Consider the following 23,463-nt stretch of genomic DNA (forward strand, 5'->3'; position numbering starts at 1 on the left):
AGAAGTTGTGGATGATGGGGCAGTGGAATGTGGAAGTGTTCAAGGCCCATCAAACCCGTATCTCTCTAATTTAGTGGCAAGAGTGTTGTGGAGGACTGTATCAAAGGCCTTACGGAAGAACTGTAGCTGGAATCAATACCTTCGAGTAGGAAAAAATGTAATTTGCATTGTTTTCTTTTAGCAAGGATTTGTTAATTTTGACTTGAGCAAAGATTCCTGTTCCAAGTTCCAACCACCACCTGTCATTGACTTAAGTTTTTATTGCAAAAAAAAGACTGAGATCAAACAGCTGCATATCGTATTAACAAACAAGATAATCTTCCCCTTTTCTCAGTTCTGAAAAAGGAGCCTGTACCCTAAATATTTGCCCCTTTGTTTTTGGGCAGGAGCTCTGGTAGTCAAGTATGGCTTGATTACTTGATTAATGAATGAATATGAGACATTGTGGACTACACAGAAGAGCCCTTTTTCTGAGGTTCTGGACTTCTTTCAGAAAATACTTGCCTATAAATTGAGGAGCTCTTATCTGACTTTTGTTAATACCAATTGCAGCAGCATGACAGAGAGAGTAAAACTGTTTCTTTTTGTGCTGAAGTCCACAGAGAGCATTCTAGGTTAAAACCGTTGATCTGAACACCACTCAAAAAGAAATGTGCCCTTAGTACGGTCTTTAAAACTCCCATGTTTTACTCACGGCAGTATGTTCCTTTCAGCAAGATGTGGAGTTCTGTACTAATTCGGTTTCCAAATGAGTTTGGTTACAGTGGGACCATAACTTCATCTGATGCGAAGGGATTACTATTCAAAAAACAGTAAGAATCCCCAAATTATCATCCAAATTCATGTGTGCACACAAAATTACCTTGGTAGTTACCACTAATTGATCCTTGGGGAAAGAAAAAAAAAAGAGAGATAGCATTCTACTACAAATTGCAAAATTCATTAACTAAAAGTTGGGGTTTTTTAAAATGTCGGATGAAGTTTTAGCAGAGTTTTTAGGAGATTGTGTACCTCTTACTGTGTTGATTTGTGATCACCTGTTCAAAAATCATCTTTAAGCCTGAGCTATATGGTGAACAATATGATTCAGAGGGACATTTTACTCTGGGTGAGCAGGAAGAAAGGTACTATATAATGAGGTATTCTCGCAGTTCTCCTGTTTCTTTTTTTAAAAAAAATTACTTTTCTTCGATGTGCTATCTCCCTTTCTTTCCTGATAGCGTCATGAAAACTGAACATACATAGACACTATATGCAGTCTGCATTATGGTAGTAAAAGAGACTTGGATAAGAAGTTCAGTATTCTCTCTGGTAGTCATGGCTTCTCTGGGGGAGCAGCCTCGCCTGCTTCCCACATCATTGTGCAGAGACACAGCAGGGGAGGAACTTATGAGGAATGTCACCAACAACGCTATTGAGAACTTTGAACTTTCTATGGGCCCTGAAGTTTTTGAATATCAAGGTTAGCAATTTACATGTTGTAATGAGGAGCTTGGAAGCCAATTTAGCAAGACTCAAGGAAGTATAATTCATCCTGTATGTTTTCTTGCCACCATCTCTTCCACTGTTAAATAGAAAATTAATTCACAGTTAGTTACTTCATTTGCAGCAACTTGAATTTGTGCATCCATTGAGAAATTGGCATATTAATCTTTCAGCAAATGTTTTGCCTTATTGTAGGAATTAACTGTCATCTCCAGAAAATGGATTGATACTTTATCCCTCTGATTTCAGCTTCTTTTGATGCTGAAAAGAACCAGAACCTAAATTATAGTATGAAATTTTCAGAAGATTCCCTAATCTTGCAAATACTTTCTGAAACATCAGTACAGTCTATTAAATATGTCTCCTTTGCAGGATAGTGTTCTTCATACATGCAAACAGATTATAATCTGATTTTTTTTTTATGCAGTATAACTGGAAATTGTTTTGCAATAAAGTGTGTCAGCTTCAAACATAACTTTAAAGAAGCATCTTTTGAATTATAACTTAATAGTTCAGATTTAGAAAATGCCTAGAAGACAGAATTGTTACTAATTTTGCTGATTGCAAGATGTAGCTGAAGAATTCCTTTAAAAAAATACTTATATTTTCTTTCAATCAAGTCTTGTATTTAAAATGCTTTACTATGTGTATTGCTTTTGCAATATGAAAGCCTAATGCCTATTAAGATAGTTATGTTTGCCAGCTCAAGCTGGAACAGAGATCAGTATGAATTAAAGGTAGAACCATTGTCGTGGTTTGACAAGTATGTGGAAGAAAGTTTAAATATGAGCAGTGTTTTCTATGAAAAATGTACTTGTGAAGTTTGAGTCTTGCTTTTATATTTAGAAGGAAGTCCAGAACTGGAATGGAAAAAAAAATACATATATATAAAAAATTGTATATATAAAGCAGTTATTGCTTGGGAAGGTAATCACAGTGGAGCATATTTTACTGTGCATGTTTGTGCTACGCTGCCTCCCTGATACTGATTATTGGTTAGATCTGCCCTCGTGTGTTGGCAATAGTGGACATCTACTCTGGAGATGTAATGCCTATTCGCAGTTAACCAACAAAACCTTACGTGGATTAGAGGTTATGGACTAGCCTATTACAGGAATTTGATGTAATAGAGGTGGGAAATTGAGGAAAAGCTTTTAAACCCTGTCCTGAATGTTTAAAAACAACCCTGTAGCTCTTACTGTTACGAGTGTCTATTCCAGTGATTGTATTGGAAATACCGTGTTCAGTTTAGGTATAGATGAGGTTCTTTGACAGCTAGGTGTTTGTTCTTGGTTAATGCTGACAATTAAGATGAGAGTAAAAGGATTTCTCATTATACATACTAGCAGTTTTTCTTTTTTTGTGAACTGTGAGCTAAGTTCAGCTTTTTCACCTCCCTTAGTACTTGACCACAAACTGAAATTCAGCCTTGTTTCCTGCCTTTCCAAATCCCTGAAACATATATGAGGAATGCACTACAGTCCCAGTAGTCTTCTTACTTCAGTTGATGGGCAGACATTAGCTCTCCTACGAGGCAGGAAATACTGAAATGTCAGATGTCTGAAAGTGGCATAGAATTCACTATGTTAATATGAACAGAAAGAGCCAAATTCGGTAGTTGAAAGGCAATCTTTAAACTATTTTGGATGACTGCGTCAATTCATTCATTTTGCAAGATTGCCTGCTTTTTTATTTGACTTTCCCAAGCTGAACTTGGAATGTATATGGAGGAGGTGATCCAAGACCAGAACTGTAGCTTGTTAGGTGTATTCCATGTGAAATTCTTTGCCTGATCAGGGTCCTCTTTATTCTGTACATCATGGAGTTTATCAACAGCTTTCCTGCTGAATTTCCTGCTAAAGGAAATTACAGCAGGAAAGGAAGTCTTTGCTTTTCTTATGTGGTAAATAAACATACATTTTAGGTAGACTTACTGGGTTTGGGTTTTTTTGTTAATGGGGGAAGCTCTCTAGTACTAGCTCTTGTGAGTAATTGCATTAATTTTGTGACTCAGTAATCTAGACATGTATCTATTAATCCTGATTATTTTAGTTGTGCCTTTCTTGTACTATAGTTTCATTATGAAGGACCAATGTCAGATTGCATATTTGAATGTAGATATTGCAATAGTGTTTTTTTTAAGTCTGTTTGGTTTGTAGGAGTATTTTCTTATTAACATGAAACCTTAATATTATAATAGGTAAATTTATGCCTTGGTTATTTGTTCCAAATGCATATGAATATTTTCTTAAAATAAAGGTATGAGGGGATGGAACACATCTGACACGGTCTAAAAATAAACAGTTATTGGCTGTTCACTTAAAAACTGGATTTTTCTTGTGATTGGTCAACAGACTGCAAAACTCCGTCTTTTCCCCAAACAGGAGTAATAAATACTGTCATTTCTAAATAAGTGGGAAAATTGTCTCCTTTCATTAACTGGTACTGTAAGTGGTATTTCCTATTTTCCCTATTTCTGTATAGAGGCATACCTTAGTTCTACTTGGAAGGCTTGTTAGAGACTGTTTGAATGGCTTTAAGGTAAAAATAAAAACAGTTGATGATGTGCAGAAATTGAGTGTTGCAAGAGAACTATGAAAAACTATAATGCCATTTAAAATCCTCTGCTGGCATGGTTCTTATCCATTAATTACTTTCCTAATTTACATTGTTGACTTCAGTTGTTGCAATTCTTTCTTAGTGGTTTTATTAATCTTCCTTTTGCCATAGTTTTCCTAATCCTCTGTTCACTTGCATTCTCATACCTTCTAACATCAACCTCACCTACTTCTGTTTCTCCAACTTTCTACGTGGAATAGCAGACAAGGTGTATTTTCCTACTGTTTTCTAGCAAAGGACCCGAAAAGGGTCTTACTCTGTATTTACAACATTGGATTGGACTTTATTTTCTGTTTTCTGCATGCTTTCAGAATAACTCTTTGTTCCATTGAGAAGATTAGGGGCAGTGTTTGCTTGGAAAAAAAAAATTAATGAAGTGCCTAACAGAGCTATTATTCATTTTGGAAACCAGTTGCTGTGGTTGCCATAGTAATAACAAGCCCTCTATTAAAGCTATTTTCTATATGTACTGCCTGTGTTATAACATGCTGTTGGGGGAGCTGCAGTTCCGTGAATCTATGCTCTTGAAAGAATTTTCCAGCTTTGTATAGTTAAATTATCCAAGGCATTTATGTTATAGCAACATAAAACATGTAAATCTAGTTTATCATATCTATCGTGGAGTTGTTCATGCAGGCCATCACTTCACGTAGATGTTTACAGTAATCTCAATGAAATAACAGTTGTATCAAAAATGAATAATACATACAGAGAAATTTTGAACTCCTTTAATATTTCTTGATTTATTTGTTTGTAACTGATAGAATGATGAGCTTGTAGTTCCAAGAAAAATACTTGTAGACTTGGTTGTTTCCCCTTGTGTGTTTTAGATGTAATGGGTAATAGCTCTAGTAATAGCTGGTGGGGTTAGAAAGCTGGTAAATTAATGGCGTGTTTTCTCTGTAGAATGCCCCATGAAAGATTTATCGAATATGAAGAATCTTTAAATCTACTGTGGTAAAAGGATATTGTCTGAAGATTTCTTTTAGAATAATTGCTTTAAACTTTTTCTTCTTCAGAGAGAAGAAACTTATATCTGAATGTGTTGTAGTAAACCAGATAAAATTAATTTTTCCAAAATTAAATGAGTGATATCAATTTGAAGCATTTGCATACCACATTATTCCTTCATAATAAGATATCCTAACACAACAGTGTTTCTGCAAAAAATAAATGCTGTCTTCTAAGCAGAAATGACAGTTGGCTAATGCTATCAAATGGAGATATTTTTGATCTAAAATCAATGGGGATTTATAAATATTTTGATACTTATTGCTCACAGAATTATGTAAAATAATGAGACAACTGAAAGACAGAGTAGCAAGTGGGGTTCAAAGTGTTGTATCAGAAAGTATCCTTTCAGTCTGGGGCAGGGTTTATAGACAAGGTTTTACAAATACTGCTCTTGAATCTGGCTAATTTGAGCTCTGAATCAGTAGGTTAAACTTAATTCTGTGCTTGCGTTATTAGCAAGTGATCATGTCTGTGATAAGGATGTTTTACAACTGCTCACTTTCAAAATAATTGTTCTGGAATTTTAAGAAAACATTAATTATATTGAAGCAAGGATAGTACTGCAAAAATATCTTGATTGAAAATGTGTGTCTGATTTGTAGGTGGCATTAAAACTCCTTTGCAGAAATCCTGTGCCAGGGAGCATGTTCACCAGCTCATAACTAGGACATCTAATTCCTTGGGAAATCTGCAAGGGGAAAGAATTAGTATAATGAGAATAAATTGAAATTATGCTTTGACGAGGGAGAATGTAACATTTCAACCAATGACAAATAGTTTAATGGTTAATGAGATATTAAATAGAGGACAAGTTTCAAATATAAGTGCAAGTACATTTCCTTGATACTCTCAAAAGTCTTGGTTGAGGATGACTTTCTTCTGATGCCTTGATTTAAAGTGTTGCAAACTATGTGGTAGGCATATGTAGTTAAATAGTTTTTTACAAGACAGCGATTTCCAAGTTTGAAACCTTCACACCCGTACTTCTATACTGCTACTTTCTATGCAATAAAAATTAATAAACTCACTGCGTGGTTGGAGTCTGTACCCTACACAGCAGAAATGTGGTAGCTTTAGATTTGCTATTTATTTTATTTATTTTTTTGTAGCTCTTTTACATTCTTAACAAATTAATGTCTAGCTATTCGCTCCCTGGAGCATGCTGTGTGTTACATATTGGCCCAGTATGGAACTTTCTCTAAAAAAAAGTCTTTTTCTCGTGTGTTATATGGAGAAAACTCAGCCTTAAATGGATTTTCTTTTACAAGGTAGTGTAGAATGTGAATGTACTTAGCACTTCTCGGTGGGAAAGGTAAATATTCAGTAGGAAACATGGGAAGAAAAGGGAAGAACCAGGTGTTTAAAAGAAAATCTAATGAAAATTAGATTAAAAAAGTGTGATACTGTGGCAACTTACAGACTAGAACTTAGTATTTTAATTTTGAGATAAAAATGTCAGAATGATTTAATCCTCCTCAGCTCCTTTTTTTAATTAAGATTCATGTGTCTTAAGGTAACCTGAGAACTTAAATGCAAGTGTTTCAATTGCATGTTACCATTTGATTTTACAAAGTGATCTGGTGGGTCATTTATAAGAATAACCCCCATCTTAAAAACAGTAATAGATACACTTGCTGTAAAAGTTTTGCATGTATTTCAAATAAAATGAACGTGTAATTCCTGTATTTTAACAGTATTATAACAGCTTCACTGACAATCTTTCTGTATATCTAAAATGGTACTCTACGTTTCAATTTGTTCTTACCTTTCTTGTCACCAGAAGCATTTTTATTTTATGCTATAGTAGTGTTAGACTAAGTCTTCTAGGAGTGACTTTTTCCCTGCTTTTATGATTGTTGTTGGGAAAGGCAGAGTTCTTGGTTTTCTTTCCTCTTGTTTTGGTGTTCAACCATCAGAGGAAAGCATAACGTGAATTGATGCTTTAACAATAGTGATGCGCAAGGGTCGGACTGTATGCTTTTGGGGTGATAATCATGAAAGCTTGCTACTATACCTGATAAGAATTCTTGCATGGCCTCTTTCAGTTGTAATGTGTACTGTTTGTCACTGGCAAAATGCTAGTTGAGCTCACTGTAGTGAAAAGTTAGTACTAGAATTTTATGTGATTTTTGGAGTAGTCTGAGATCCTGGAATTTTGGAGGACTGTGACATAGGACAGCAGTAAGTGCTGGTGCAGCAATGGAATTATCACGTACTCAGGGCTAATGCGTTGTGATAGAATTGACTTAACTCTCAGATCTGCAATCACCTATCTGACAGTTTCCATACTGAAAGCAATTACTGTACCACTTATGAAAGCAAAAACAGAAACAAAAGCCTTGAGAAAGTTCAGAAGGATCCTGTATGACCTGACAACAGAGTAGAGGAGGTTATTGAATACAGTAGGAGGTTATTAAATGCAAACCAAAAGGTAAAGTTCTGTGTCGAACAAGGAGAGTGGAGCAGAATATAAATCCTGTCAGGCCAAATGTGTGGAAGCACTTCTAAAAAAGAGTTCAAGAAACAACTTGCAAAAGGTATAAAAACTAGTGTTAGATGCTTTTTATCAAATATATTTGGAGAAGGAGCATTGCCAAAGATTCTGTAGGCCCAGCAGATGATCCAGGTGTAAAAAGAGCACCCAGAGAGGATAAGGCTCTGGCAGAGAAACACAAACAATAATTTAATTTGTGTTCAGCGTTCAAGAATGTAGGGAAGTATTCATTCCCAAATCCTACATTATGGAGAATTAATCAAGAGGATCTGTTTCAAATAAGTGTTATGTTGTAAAACAAAGATGTTTTGTCCTTGGTGTACACTTCCACTTCCATATTCAGTGCTGAGATTTTCTTCCAGAAAGAGCAGGCTGAAACCCAGACCCATAGGATATGTACATTATTGTTTGGAATTACAAGATAGCTCAAGCTATCTCTAATTAAAGGAAATGTATGTTCATTGCAGAATAGCATCAGGAATGAAAAATGATTTTTCTTGAAACTTGATGAAATAAAACATTATTCCTTCTTTCCTTTTAACTTTCAAAGAATGACTACTTAGTACAATTAATCCCACAAGTAGTTGTTTATATTTAGCCTAGAAGTGGAGGTTTCATTTGAAATAGTGCCATAATTTAAGTTCTCTTTGTCAAAACTGTCTTTGCTTGGTCCTGAGTGTAGAAGGAAAACTCAGCTGCATCACAGGATAGGAAGTTTTACTAGAATAAGCTATATTCCAATTGGTTTTCATAGTTCCTATCTTTGGCCTTAAATGAGTTACTTAAGAGTAAGTGGAATTTTTGTCCTGGATGATTTCTCACTGATTTAATCATATGCTCCACGTTTCTGATTCTGACAGTAGATTTGCATCTCTTCTTGTTTTATGGTGGGTTGTTTTTTCTTTACAAGGGTTGTTTTTAGAGGTTGGTACCTGTGTTTGTGCATAGATTCCTGTTTGGTTCAAGTTAAGGGAGGAGGAAGGAAAAAACCAGTAAGGTGAAATATTAGCTAGAGTTCAATGGGTTATAGAGTTGAGAATGAGCAGTTGATGTTACTTGAAAGTAATAAAAGTAATTTCTGAGTTGCAACTTATTTTCTATTTTCTGCATATACTATGCTTATTACATGGTTTATAAATGGTGTGCTTGTGTGTAACAGTAGCCAAAACTTGAAGCTTTAGCAAAATGATTGTGTAAGGAAGTAATAAACTAATGCATAAGATATGTTTCCTTTTACCCAGACTACCAGTGACACAAATAGATCAGGTACCCAGTAAACTGTAGAATCCTAGAATGGTTTGGGTTGGAAGGGACCTTAAAGATCCTTTAGTTCCAACCCCCCTGCCATGGGCAGGGACACCCTCCACTAGACCAGGTTGCCCAAAGCCCCATCCAACCTGGCCTTGAACACTTCCAGGGATGGGGCATCCAATTTTTAGGGCCAGTTCTTTTTAATGTTTTCATAAATGACTTGGATGTAGGACTAGAAAAGGTGTTGTGAGCAAGTTTGCAGATGACACCAAATTGGGAGGAGCTGTTGATTCCATCGAGGGCGGAGAAGCCTTGCAGAAAGATCTGGACAGACTGGAGAACTGGGCAATCACCAACCGCATGAGGTTTAACAAGGGCAAGTGCCGGATTCTGCACCTGGGAAGGGGCAACACTGGCTGTACATACAGACTGGGTGATGAGACGCTGGAGACCAGCCATGCTGAAAGGGACTTCAGGGTCTTGGTCAACAGGAAGTTGAACATGAGTCAGCAGTGTGCCCAGGCTGCCAGGAATGCCAGCCGTATCCTGGGGTGCATCAAGTATGGCATTACTAGCCGGTGTAGGGAAGTGAGTGTCCCACTCTACACTGTGCTGGTGCGGCCTCACCTCGAGTACTGTGTGCAGTTTTGGGCGCCACAGTACAAAAAGGACATAAAACTATTGGAGAGTGTCCAAAGGAGGGCAACAAAGGTCGTGAAGGGTCTAGAGGGGAAGACATATGAGGAGAGGCTGAAGTCCCTTGGTTTGTTCAGCCTAGAGAAGAGGAGACTGAGGGGAGACCTCATCGCGGCCTACAGCTTCCTCATGAGGGAGAGCGAAGGGGCAGGCGCTGATCTCCACCCTCTGGTGACCAGTGATAGAGCCTGTGGGAACAGAATGAAGCTGCGATGGGGGAGGTTTAGGTTGGATATCAGGAAGAGGTTCTTCACTGAGAGGGTGGTCGGGCACTGGAACAGGTTCCCCAGGGAAGTGATCACAGCACCAAGCTTGACTGAGTTCAGGAAGCGTCTGGACAACGTTCTCAGTCATATACTCTGATTCGGCTGGTCCTGTGTGGGGCCAGGAGTTGGACTCAATGATCCTTATGGGTCCCTTCCAGCTCAGGACATTCTATGATTCTATGATCCACAACCTCTCTGGGCAACCTGTTCCAGTGCCTCACCACCCTTCCTAACATTCAATCTAAATCTACCTTCTTTTAGTTTAAACCCATTACCTCTTGTCCTATCACTACACTCTGTGATAAACAGCGATTAAAAAAACCCAAAAACATACTTTTCATAAAAACTGCTCCACCAGTCCTTCTGCAGTATGATGCACAGTTAGAGATCATTTGCTTCTGAAGACTTGGGACGTTTGTTGTTATTAGTCCAATACTGGAGCTTATAATCATGTTCTGGAGTAGAGGAGAAATACATGTATAATTTGTAGATGTGTTTAGTTAAGGCAAATATTCTGTCTTTTATTTATTCATAAACTATAGGAAATACCATTTTTCGAGTGTTGTTCAGCTTATATGCTTTCTTTGTCTTTACTTGTTCTGACCGATTCCTGCCTTTTTGGCTTTTAGAAGAATATAACCAGTGATAGTTACCTACGATTTAGTGCTTGGTAGCTTGGGGATTTACTTGACATTGAATCATGGGTGGAATTGCAACTTGTTGCAGATGCGTTAGGGCTGCGGGCAAATATCTAAGCTGCTGACTGCCCTGCTGGGAGGCTGAGCTAACTCCCTAGGGCATGGAGAACAACTGGAGGCGATGTGAGAAACTGCTGAACATAACAAACAACAGTGTGAGAAGCTGACAGAAGTTATAGATAGCACCCTATGGGATGCCTGAATTTCGCAAGTAGTAAAGAGGGAATTGTGTGAGAAATGTCCAAACAGTGCCATTGCATGGAGGGGACCACTGGGGCCACTTTGGAAGGTATAGTGTTACGAGACCAACAGTGCCTAGGTAATCATTTCAGAAATACCAAATTTTGATATAGTTGTAGTGAAACTGAGACCACTAAGGGATGAAGTAATTGGAGTGGGTTGTTAATTTGGGGTAGAGAAAAGGAGGTAGAAGGGTGGTGGAAAGAGAGGATCAAGTAATAGGAAGAAACGTGAGGTATGCAACCAGGTGCTGTCTGGGAGTGCCTCTTGGGCAGCTTGTGCTTGAACACCGCAGCTGGAGTCTGACAACAAACTAAACCTGTTAACCATCCAAGTCAAACCTATGTCAGCTGCCAGGACGACTTAGGAGAGAAGGGCTTCCTTGACTGGCAAGGGGCACCTGCATGGGTGGATCAAGAATCCCGTTATCACCGACTTAGTGCCACTTCCAGGCTTGTTGTGGATCCACTGCTCCATAACAAGATGGCTATTGAAATCTCCTTCATGGTGCCTCTAGTCATTCACTACCAATACTCTTAGACTGTGTGGTAGTTCTTGCTTTTGACAGTCATTGAGAACTTGTAATATTAGAATTGCGTCTTGTCTGCTTTTATAGACTAGAAAATTGGAGTTGCATGTAAATCAGATTAATGGATCCATTTTCTGCTTGCTTTGGGAAAATGGTAAAGTTGATAACTAAAACTGTAGCATATGAATTTACAAATTTGCCTTTTAATTGCAACACTGTTCTTGATGTCAGACATCTATTATGAAGCTAGCTGTTTCTGTTCTTTGGAATGCAGAGGTTTTGTTTTAACTTGAACTTCTTGGATAAAAGTCTATTTAAGGCCAAATATCAAGATCTTCTAAAGATGATCACTTAATACCATGATAACATTATTTCTCTGGTTGTGCTGTTAGAAAATACCCTTCACTTATTTATGTTTTCTTGCTTTAACAAGGTGTCACCTTGAAGTCTTTGTATTTCTTATTCTATAGGAAAGATAAAAATTTATTCATTTAAAAACAAAACTACGGAACAAACCATGTCTGTAACTCAAGAACATATTAGAAGATATATTCCCTCCCTCCCCATTTTTTCCCGTGTCAGTGTATTTTGACATTTTCAGGAGTTTGAAATGCTGTAGAAAAGAAAAGCTTCTATTAATGAAGCTTATTTTTGTCAAATGCAATGGTATTTTAAAGGTTATAGACGAAAGTTTCATTGGTGTTATAAGAAAGTCATCCTTTTTCTTTAGACTGGATTCAAGATTTGTGATAAATGCATTCACTTTGATATGATGGGCTTTTTAACATCTTGTTTCTTTAATATCTGTTATTGTTCTCTGCTTTTCTGAGTTTCTGCTGTTTTTTGATCCTAATGCAGCATCTGGTCACTGTTTTGCTTGGATTTTGGTGATGTATCCTCATTGTTGTGAGATCTCTGTGCAGCTGCTGTTGTCTTGGCTGAGCCTGCTGCTCAAATTGAATGTGTACATCCAGTGCTGTAAACTTTTTTTTACTTGAACAATTGTTGGTAAGCCCATGTCTGTTTGGAAGGGACCACCCTGAAACCACTCATCTACCTATGACCATAACAATCTTTCATTTCTGCCTCCTGCCAATTTTCCTCTCTCTGTATTTTCTATAAGAAAAAGAGATGGAAGTCTGAATTCATCCAGCTGGAAATTTTTTTTGGCCGTGATTTATTTAACTTCATATTAATGCTGTCATCTCATTTTAAGACAAAATGGATTTTGCAAGTGTCATTTTTGCTAACATGTATCTAAAATAAAAATAGGGCATCTTAATGATCGGGTAATGTCATACTGCAAACTCCAGGTTACTAGAGCGTTTTGTTTGCTTTAGTTGATGCTTTGAGAAATGTTAATTGCTAATTAAGAAATTTTTTTTTGCATTAACTATTTAACATCAATATATTTTTTTAAATCAGATTGCTTCTTCTTGGAATATATGATATATTTTTAAAAAAGTGTACTGGTTTCAGTGGACTATGTTTTCATTCCTGGTTAAAAATAGTTGTAAATGTGTCTAGAAATAATGATAACATACTACACCTAACGTGATAATTTGTATTTCTTGATATTATAGATGCACACTTCTTTCAGAGTAGTAGTAGGAGGGTGGGAATAGGAGGGTGAAGACAGATGTTGCTAATACGAGTCCTTGTCTTAACTTTGACCATATTATAGATGTATATTCTCTTTATTTTTTGTTAATTGTGGTATCCATTCAGAAAGTTCTTATTCTAATTACTTTCTTCTGTACTTTGTTTTCTTGAGGTGGGTAGGTAGAAAGTTTTTGAAGTCTTTGTTGTAGCATAGAGTTTGGAAAATGTATGCATATGGTAGAGACCAAATTCACTGGAATATACATAGTTAATTCATATATGTATACATAACATTAATTGGAGTAAGTATATACAAAGTAAAATGTAGAATTTTGTTCTGTATTCTTTAACAGGTTGATAATTTAAACTTGTGTGTTTTTAACCCATATTTTCTACTCAGAGTAAGAAGAGAAAAAGCTACAAGTAGATATCTCATAAAAATATTGTTTCTTAGGGACACCATTAAGCATCTCTTGTCTTTACATGTTCCATGATTTTGCGATAATTTTTTTTCACATGATAAACAGTTTTTCACAAAAAATATGTGAAGCGCCACAGATTGGTTTAGTATGATTTGGTGTGGTATCTGGTAAACAGCTTTCAAGAGAAAGGAGAACAGCATAAAGAATGAGAATATGGCATGGAATGAAATTCCAGCATTCAGACATAAAGTATCATTCTGCAAATCTCATTTTTAATTGGGATTTGTGTAAGCATATTATAATACAAGATTGAGTATATTACAACCAGTACCTATTGTCATAGGTATTCCTATGGATAGTAATTATCCAGTATGTTGTTAATGCATTAGAATTGCCGTATAATTCTGATTTCATTGGTCTTTATAAGAAGACATGATCATTGTTGTAAACAACTTTGTGCTGATTTGAATATGCCTGTGTATATTAATTGATAATAGTGTCCTTAGTTCTCATGAAATACTTCTCTTTTAACAGAAGAATTACGGAAATTGAGTTGGTCTGGCATTCCCAAACGGGTTCGTCCAATTGCGTGGAAGCTTCTTTCGGTAAGTTGTATTTTTTTTTTTTTTTCCTTCTTCCTTTGCATTTAGTAGTAATAGTTTTTTCAAGCATTGCAAATAATTTTGCTTGAGTTGTAATCCATCAACGGTACTTGAAAACATTGCGTCTTGTTGCTGAATTGTAATGAAAGTTCTGTTCTTTTGCTCAATTTCAAGATTAATTTGTCAAACTGAAAGGAGGGGAATGAGTAGTAGTAGTAAATCATGTCAGCTGTATATCTTTATTTTTCAGCCTGGCTTTCTATGAAAGAAAGGCTTATGTGATAACAGTGGCCTCTTTCAACCACTTTTGATGGAACTGTGGAGAGTTCAAAGACAAGTACATTCTTACAGTTCTCTTTAAAATAGGCACGCAGTAAAGGAAACGAAGCCTATCGGTGTCCTACGAAAGGCTTAATTCTGACTTCACATTAAATCAACTACAAGAAAGGATTAACACTGTACTGAGGAAAAGCTGTGATAGGATCTTGCAGGTTTTTTGGCCTGATTTTTCTATAGTGGTTTAAGACTAACAAATCTAAACTGCTGTGGTCAGTTACCTTGTGGCATTGGCTCTCCTGATGTCGGACCCATGAGTCAGTTCAGGGAGCCAAGCTAATTAAAAAGCTAATCAGTTTTTTTGTAGTGTGAGCTTTTTGGCTGGCTGAGCTCCCTGAACTTTGCCTGGTGGTCAGAGGATTTTGCAGCGGTGGTAGGTTGGCTGAAATACCAAGGAACAGCACATGGAGGTGTTTCAGTTGAGCATCAGAGACAAGCTTGTGGGAATCTGAATTCACTGAGTTTGGTGTTACAGAACTGGATTTTTTTTTAACCTTGGTGTTTGCACTATATTTAAAAAGGTTCTTCTGCAGAAATACAATGTATTCCTCATAGGAGTATTTTTCACGTCAGTCTTTTCAACTATAATACTTGTGATGACAAATGGTTGTGCATTTTAGCTGTTGTTTGCCTGCCTGTGGTTGGGAGAAGAACTTGTGAAGATGTTTGTATTAAAAAGAAGTAAAAATCTCGTGCTGTCTACTCTCCAGAGGCTGTGAAAGACACTTTATCAGCAGATCTTCATGCATTTAAGAACTGTTTAAAATTCTGAGTTATACACACAACAGTTTAACACTATTGAATTTTTCAGAGAGTAGACTTAAATAGCTTTACTTTTTATAGAATAATTCAGCAGGGAATACGAAGTATTTACTTCAGATTGAGACTGATTTCCAGTGACTGAAAGAGTCTCTCTTGCTGATGAGTTCTACTAAATTTGCAGCTTAGTTCCTTCTAACGCTAAATGCAGATGCAGCTTCTTAATGGTGGATATTCAAATATTCTGCTGTAATTGAAATTAAACACGCAGTGTACAATTTATTTTAGTTCTATTTCCAAAGTTATTGTCTGAGATTTTGGTAATGAAAAGAGCATTTCTTTTTTTTCTCTTGAAGTTTAGGATTCCTGTTTTAAAACACTCAAAGTAAAAATATTATGGCTAACTTAAAATTGACTTTGAAACACAGTAAGTTAAAGCATAAGGATAGGTTAAGCTTTGAATCTGAGGACTGACACTGAGGTTTAAAGAACTGGAATTATGCAGAAGTTAACTTTCTTACTTTCAAGTAAGAGCATGGGCTTTCCATCAGCTTCAACTTCATTCCATAAGTTGATTTTAGTTTAGTATTCCTGAGATTCCCAGTCTAGAGAAATTTGTAAATGTAGAGTTCCCTTGTTCTGTAGTTTTAACCACTCCAGTTCAGGATCCTTTCCCATTCAGTTCTTATCTTGGGCTGTCTTGCCATACCTCTGCAAAGAAACTGTCTTCAGGTTATTTTGGTTTTAGTTTAAGAATAAAGTGCATTTTTTTTTTTTACAAGTAAGAGACTTCAGAAAGTGTGCGTGGTGGGGGTTTTTTGGTGTTTTTTTTCTGTCACCAAGTAACATTATTTTGAAAGTTCTCAGCTTTTCTTGTGTCATTCTTACCATGATTTCTTATCTTCTAAGTGGTCCTCAATTAATACATTTTGGAAACCTAAAGGTGAGTCATTTAGTAATCATTACTTTTTTCTACTGTAAGGCTTGTTTCATCTTCTTTCCAAAGTGGGGAAGAAAAAGTGCTTTGAGTATTTGTGGTCATAAACCCCATGATGCTTTTTTCTAATGGCAATTGAATTTTAAGTCACATTAGTTGTTTAAACATGTTACCTACTGCTAATGTATCACATTACCGCCTCTTACCTGGGATGTAATCTTCTGTGCTATAAGGTGCACTGGGAGCTATTGGGGCAATAAATGTACAAAAGCAAAACTCTTTTGCTTAAAGATCAGTTGCAAAACCAAAAAAAGAGCAGAAAACCAGAGAAACCAAAGCATAGTTTAGAGCTAAATTAAGGCTGGATGTGTTTGTTTTGGAATTATTCAGAAGTCTGATTTAAAAAGCCCAAACTATGACTTTTGTGGGGAAGTACTGTTGGTAGTATCTGAGGCAGGTGGTGGTTGTCTTGTTTATGAAATCAGCATTGAAGCTGGAATTTTTAAAATATGATTTAAAAATTGAACAGTTGAGATATTTATTACATAGTCAGAAGGTTGATGATGTTAACGTGTTTGATGAATGCAGTTTTTCAAAGGGAAAGCATATGAAAGTCAATATAATGCTCAGGGGCTGTGGATGTTACGCATGTCTACTGGTAACAGTATATTAAAAAACCCAACATGATTTATTTTTAAAATATAGCAAAAAGGTTAGGTAAACTGTACATAAACAGCAAGCAGAACTATTCAGGCTTACTTCTCTTTTGAATAACAAAACTGAAGATATGGTTGCAAAAGCCTTTGGAGGAAATTAATGAATAAATGGATTAAACTCTCCACCAATTTATTCCCTGATGATATGTTCAAGCCTTTCCAACTTTTAAAAATAAAACCTAATTTGTAAAGTGAACAGGAAACAAGACATGTCCAATTGAAAGATTACTTCAGTCTTTGAAACTGAATAATGGCAAAAAGACTTGCTGAGAAAATATTGGTATCCTCTGAACAATCACATTTGATCTCACAAATGAATTCTTTTCTAATGGAACTAAGATATCCTACAGGAAAAAAAAAACCAACTGTTGAGAATAAATGGGAGGCAGAATTCAATATTTAACTTAATACAAAACACTGGGACAGGATATTAAATGTCAGACTGAGTCTTGAGGCAAAAGTTAAGCTGGTGCAATTTAAAGTACCTGCAACCAGACGCAAGTCAGTACATCTTAAAAGATACCTTAAGAGGTACTTGGCAAAACTGTATCTGGAATGTAATATGGTTTGTACTTATTCTGTTGTCGTCTTAAACTAAGAATTTGAAATATATGGCAATAACATTTTGAATGGTTTTAATATAGAGATATTTTCAAAAATCTATTCATGTTTCAGTGTGGTGTGTGTTTTTTATTTTTCCCTAAATGCTGAGCAAAAGAGAAGTTACAGAAATGGGATATGATGTTGGATTGTTGCAGGAGAGTAATGGAACCTATATACTTATTCTTTATTGTATACTTAGCAATTTTAGCATGTTAGGTTTACCCCTTCCATTTTTGCTTGTAGAGTTTAGGACTGAATAAGAAAGTTGTTTTTGTAGTTAAATGCACAGCATTTAATTAGTTTCTTGCAGTGGCTATGGCTCACTATGTGCAAATATATGCTGCATTGCCAGTATAGGATCTTTTGATGTTGTGAGGATTATGTTTTTTAAGGAAGCTTAAATCTGACATGAATTTGATTCCTCTGTTTTACTAGTTGCCATAGTATGGTGATAGATGTTATTGTGGAAGGAAAGTGTTTGTAATATTGGCAAGAAATATTTTAATTTGACTTCACTAGCGAATAATATGATTATTAGATATTTTTATTTTTATATCTTGTCTTGAATCTCTCTAAGCCATCTATCTGTAGAATGATTCTTATAGAAAGTATATGCCATATATGTAAAATATGAACTAGCTTTCTTTTTACAGTGTTATGGTATATTGGTGTTGATCATTTGGAATTAAGCTGCTTACAAGAAAGCATTAACTATTTCAGGAAGCTTTTTGGTAGCCAGTTACATGAATAATGGTGTTTCTAATAAGTCTATTTTATATATAAACTGAACATTTAATAACACTTATAATATGCATTTTGTTTAAAAATTTAATGAAATTGCTCCAATAATGGTCACATAGGAATGCAGAAATTAATGAACTCATATAGCATTATATTTATCTGAACTTATTTATCTGAGCTTTCCTCTTCGGAAGGCAAACATCATTTTAGAATTCTTGATAAACAATTACTCTTTTAAAGCTGGAAAAAAACTTGAAACTTTTTCTTAAAAAAAAAAAAGTTGATTTTAGAAGGTGTTTGTATCTGAACTTTTTTTATCAGTTGGTATGATTACAAAACTGATTTACTAAAGGATTATTCAGGTCCACGTAAGACTACATGGCACTACATCAGTTTATCAACTTTCCTGTCACATGTAATCAAATGCCAGCAGTGCTTTTTGTAAGGCAAAGAGTAACATCCTTTTCATTTCACTGTTTTTTTTCAGGGCTATCTTCCTGCAAATGTGGACCGAAGAGAAAGCACTTTAAAAAGAAAACGCAAAGAGTATTTTGCATTTGTCGAACAATACTATGATTCCAGAAATGATGAAAATCATCAAGATACCTATAGACAGGTAGAACACCTACTGAAGTGACTTTTACTTACAGTACATCTGCTAAAGAACTTAAGGAGATTATTTTTGAAGTTTACTACTTTTTTCTCTATTTTTTTAATCTCACTTGATAGACAGCTCTCTAATCAATTGTTTTCCTGCCTTTCAGAAGCAAAAATATGAAATATTATGGTCTGAAATTCCAAATAGTGGATTTCTTTTAATGTCAGCTGTAGTCATACCATGTGGCGCTGCCATTCAGAGCTGCCATGGTTTTCTGTTTAAGAGTAGTACGGTTTTCAAGTCTTTCATCTCCTTCTCAGACCCTCCTTCAAATGAGTGAGGATGGTACAGGGAAGGTCTAACAATGACTGTTTCTTACTGGCTCCATACTTCTGCTTAAGAAGTTGAAACTGTATATGATGTGCAGTAAACATGGGTGTGTCAAACTTCCTTGCCCACCCAGATAAGCAGATAACTTCAAGTTTTGTATTAAAATGAATAGATTGCATCACTAAGTATAGACTTAAGCAATCCTACTTTAACCTTCCTTAGGACAGAAGCAGCTGAGATCTTTTTCAGCTTCAAGCCTAATCTTTAGTAGCAAGAAGTATATACGATAATGTCAGTTGAGCATGACTTCACAGAAGTAGCAGTATGTATTTATGCATAATTACCCCAAGGTAATGAGTATTGCCAATATGACTATAATTTGCAAACAATCAAAATATAAGGATCCTAAAATGTGAAAACAGTGTGTATATATATATAATTTTGCCTCATTGATAGATTAGCAATGACTTAAAGATTTAGCCGTATGTTTTGAAATACAGTAAATCCATGTTATTCCAAAAACAGTGATACAGTGGGATTATAATTAATACTGTAAAACCATAGGATTGTTTTAACTATTGTGGTGTTTAAAAAAGTGTTCTGTTGGTTCCTTTTACAGTATTCTTCTTTCTGTCTAATTAGATCCATATAGATATCCCACGCATGAGTCCTGAAGTGTTAAGACTTCAGCCCAAAGTAACGGAGGTAAGAATGACATCCAAAGAATTTTTTTTAAAAATAATTTTATTAATGAATCTGATATGACAACATTGGTTGTTAATTAATTTGAAAACACGTGCCATTTTGACTTCAGAACTAGCTTCAAAAAGTCTAAAAAATGAGGATATATGTAAGTATAAGCTAAGAATAACAGTGTAAATATGAGTAGTAAAAGAAAAGGCATCTCATTAATCTCCTGCATCAAATCTGTCAGTTTTTTTCTTTGGTCTTGTGCCTTTGAGGGTTTATTTTCCTTTTTTGCTTTTTATATATTTTGTTCGTAATGTATTTTTGAAGTAATCCAGAGCATAGTTCCCATGGTTCTATGTATTTGTCAAAATCATTCAAGGTCTGGAAGTTCTTACTGTAGTCTTCCACTTGGGAAATTCTCTTTTTCTGAATTTGTAGCATGACTGGTTCGTGTTCCTTATTTGATTTTGCTTCTTTGTAAGTTTTGTATGTTAAGTACACTATTTAAATTTACTGCTGTAGTAGATATACATCAATTAATGATAAATGTTAATCAAATTGGTCTATATTGTTGGGTAATTGAATCCTATAGGGACTTTTCTTTGTAAAGTATGAGTCATAAATAGTATAGATGGTGTGAATCATGCTCTTTCAGTGATTTCTTTTAATCCTTCTATTTCTTCTCCTTTCTAATGGTTCTGGTTAGACCTTCAAATGTACTGCCATGTAGGTTTTGTTAATATCAGTATAGATATGAACATCTTCTGATAGCTCAAAAGATGATATGAGAAGTCAAACACAGAACTAGCTTTCATTTGTTTTTTTGCTCTTGCAATTATTTGCTTAATGTAAATGCTCCTCCATATGTGTTGGAGAAATTGGTTTGAAGAAATAGCCTACTATAGTTTTTTGAAAGAAAATGGTATAATACTTCTTTCTGCCTGCTTTTTGCACAGTGGTGGTTTACTTCAGCTTTTCTAGGGATGAATCGAAGAGTAAAGTAAGAAAAATAAAGGGACAAGAAGGGAAACAATACCAGCAAGAAATAAACTACTAAAGAATAGTTCATAAGATCAGTATCTGTGTTGTAGCTAGACATGAGACAGTAAATGAAATTGGTGGTGAATATTATTTCATAAAAATATGGCTACAAAAGGAAGAACACTCAAATACTTCTAAAAGGAAAGACATACTTGAACTGTATCAGCAGTAGTCTCTTACATTATTCTAAAGATGGATTTGCATTCAACATAAAATGTTTTTTTGGGGTGTGGGGTTTTTTTACTTCCTTGCATTGCATGATTAAACTCTTCTTAAGGTTTCGATGAAGATCATCTGAATGTGTGGTTCTGATGTACAATGACTGTGGTTTTGTAGTTCTTAGTTTGGGTGAACATACCCTGAAATGATGTTGGTTTTTTACCCTGGTATTTTAGTGAAGGAGAAATTAGAAGCTGTTTAACCTGTCTGTTGTAAGAATCTATGTATATCCTTGCTTTTAAAGGAAGATTTCAAAGTACAAAACATTTTTTCAAAATTAGTGCTAGATGGTGTATTCACTTCTAAATTAGCTGAACAATTCTAAAAACTTTAAAATAGAAATTCCAGGTAAACATCTTCTGTAGAATATATTGAATGTTCTTTCTTTTAACTAAATTATTTGGATGAGAAGTCAAGTAGCTTAATAAAAATGATACTAAGACAGTCTTTGGAGAATATTTTAAAGTGTTATTTAGAAAAATGATGAGATTGTCAGAAGTAGAAACCTGTAGGATCTTGGACTACTTTTGTCTTTTGTTTCTTTGATCATGCATGAGACAAGATATATTTATGACTGCTCTTAAGAGAAGGTTAATAGGTTTCTTTAGACTAGATGCAAACTTGATGATAATAAGAACACAGCTTTGTATTTACCATGGATACCCGCTTTTTCGATAATACAGTTAAAAATATTAGAATAAACTTATATTCATAATTAAAGAAGAGATGGTCAAGGTTTTCCAACATTCGAAATGTGCATTTTTGTTAAATATTTAGTGTATTGGGGAAAGCATTCTATAATAAGACATTGAAAAGAATTAGAGTTACAGGATTGTTACAAGCCCTTTTTGGTTGAATGATTAACTTAGAGCTAAAGAATTTATTTGGGAATTTGGAGAGTATGTTAATGTGAAAAAGATATTAGTGCAGTATTTTTTACAAGCAGTCACAGTTGAAAGGAGATTTTGTTTTTAATAGCTGAATTATAATTAATCTGAAAATAGTCTGGTTTAATGAAAATGCTAACAGTCAACTTCAGAACTAGTAGATGCTTCCAGAATAAAACACTACTTTTATTATTGCTTGGGAGTAATTAAAATAAAACAAAATAGTGTGTCTAGGTAACTTCTTGCTAAGTAAAATCTGATATGTCAATAGAATTTCAGTAGCAAATATTACTCAGTAAAGTTTGAGTCTGGAATGCAATTTCAGTTAATTTTGTGGGGTCATTAAATATATTTAGGTATTTTTCCCTTTTAGTTGTCTTTTGGCAGATAACATTGCTCAGGTAGCATATTCATTTAATATGATTTACTGAGATCTCATTTGAAATTTTTTTTCATAAAATCAGCATTGTTTTCATTTCTAGTTATTTGTTAAACTTGTCCAAGGGTATGTTTTTGTAATGTTTCAGTGCATACGTGCATCTTAAACACTACCTTAAAATAAAAATACTTTAAATCCACACTTTTGAGAAACCATGATTGCTCTTGCAAGTAACATAGAATTACTCCTTAAATTAATTTAGTCTGTTGCATACAGCCCAAGATCCCTGCCTGCTGGTCATACTTATATTTCTTTAGTTTGAATGTTTAGTAAATCGAGCCATGTAACAAGCATAATTGAGCCACATAAAATAGATGGACATACCTCTCATTAATGTGATCAAGGCATTGTACAGCTAGATTGCTGCTGCTTTCTTGTTAAAAAACCTAACCAAACACCACAACAATTCCCCCTCCCCCCACCCCCCAAAAAAAATCCCTGTCCATACTCTATCCTATCCATCTAAAAAAAAAAAAGTGTAAAACAAAGATGTATTTTAATAATAATCTGTTAGCTGGGAGTGAGTAGCCTTGAGGTACAGAAGAGTAAGAATGTGAAACGGGTGGGTAGTGAAAAGGGTGGATAGCAGCAGTCAGTGGGATAAGGGGAAATCTGGGAAGTATTTGAGTTATAAAGAAGTGGTAGAGATCTGAGGTAGTTCTTACTGATCCATCAGTATCTTGAACTTGACAGAGTTGTGGGATCTTCATGCGTTAAATGTTTTTAGAGCTCCACTGATGTCCTGACTAGATGTGTGGGATTGCATATGTCTTGGCCTTTGTTTTCTGTCCGATCCAAGAGAGCCAAGCCCAACTTACTTGATGTCATCTTACAAAGACTAGTGCAAATGATGCTGGAAGGGTCACAATATCCAACATCTCCCTGATTTCTTCCTCTCCCCCTCTGAGTTTTGTAGCCCTACGTTAGCACAGCCTAATCCCTTATCCTCACAGGGATCCCTCCCTACTCCCAGGGGCTCAGTGCCTTCTTCCCAGTGCTGACTCCCCGCAAGGGAGCGGGAAGATGTTGCTGGGCCCAGGTGAGAAATGGTCACTTCCTCTGTCTTGAGATGGCAACAGCTGTGAAGAGGGGAAGGGAATCGGAGGATGAGTCAAAGACAGGTTTCAAAAGGTGGCATAGTGTGCAAGACTGTTGTTGTGGATATTATGATGTTTTTTGTACACATTAATTTTTGCTGCTGCAGAGATATAGAATAATGATACTGCTACTAGGAAGAATGTTACTTACA

At 35.5% G+C, this 23,463-nt stretch overlaps 1 protein-coding gene across 1 annotated transcript in view; it reads left to right on the forward strand.

Annotated features, from left to right (window-relative positions):
- TBC1D22A (TBC1 domain family member 22A) overlaps positions 1 to 23,463 on the forward strand; it is a 179,427-nt gene that overhangs the window by 13,285 nt on the left and 142,679 nt on the right. Inside the window, exons 5-7 of the mRNA XM_054839726.1 lie at positions 13,851 to 13,921; positions 18,498 to 18,626; positions 19,581 to 19,643. Coding sequence (XP_054695701.1) covers positions 13,851 to 13,921; positions 18,498 to 18,626; positions 19,581 to 19,643 — 263 coding nt within the window. The remainder of the gene's footprint in view (positions 1 to 13,850; positions 13,922 to 18,497; positions 18,627 to 19,580; positions 19,644 to 23,463) is intronic.

This window comes from Grus americana, chromosome 1 (assembly GCF_028858705.1).
Source record: "Grus americana isolate bGruAme1 chromosome 1, bGruAme1.mat, whole genome shotgun sequence".
In the NCBI taxonomy this organism is placed as follows: domain Eukaryota; kingdom Metazoa; phylum Chordata; class Aves; order Gruiformes; family Gruidae; genus Grus; species Grus americana.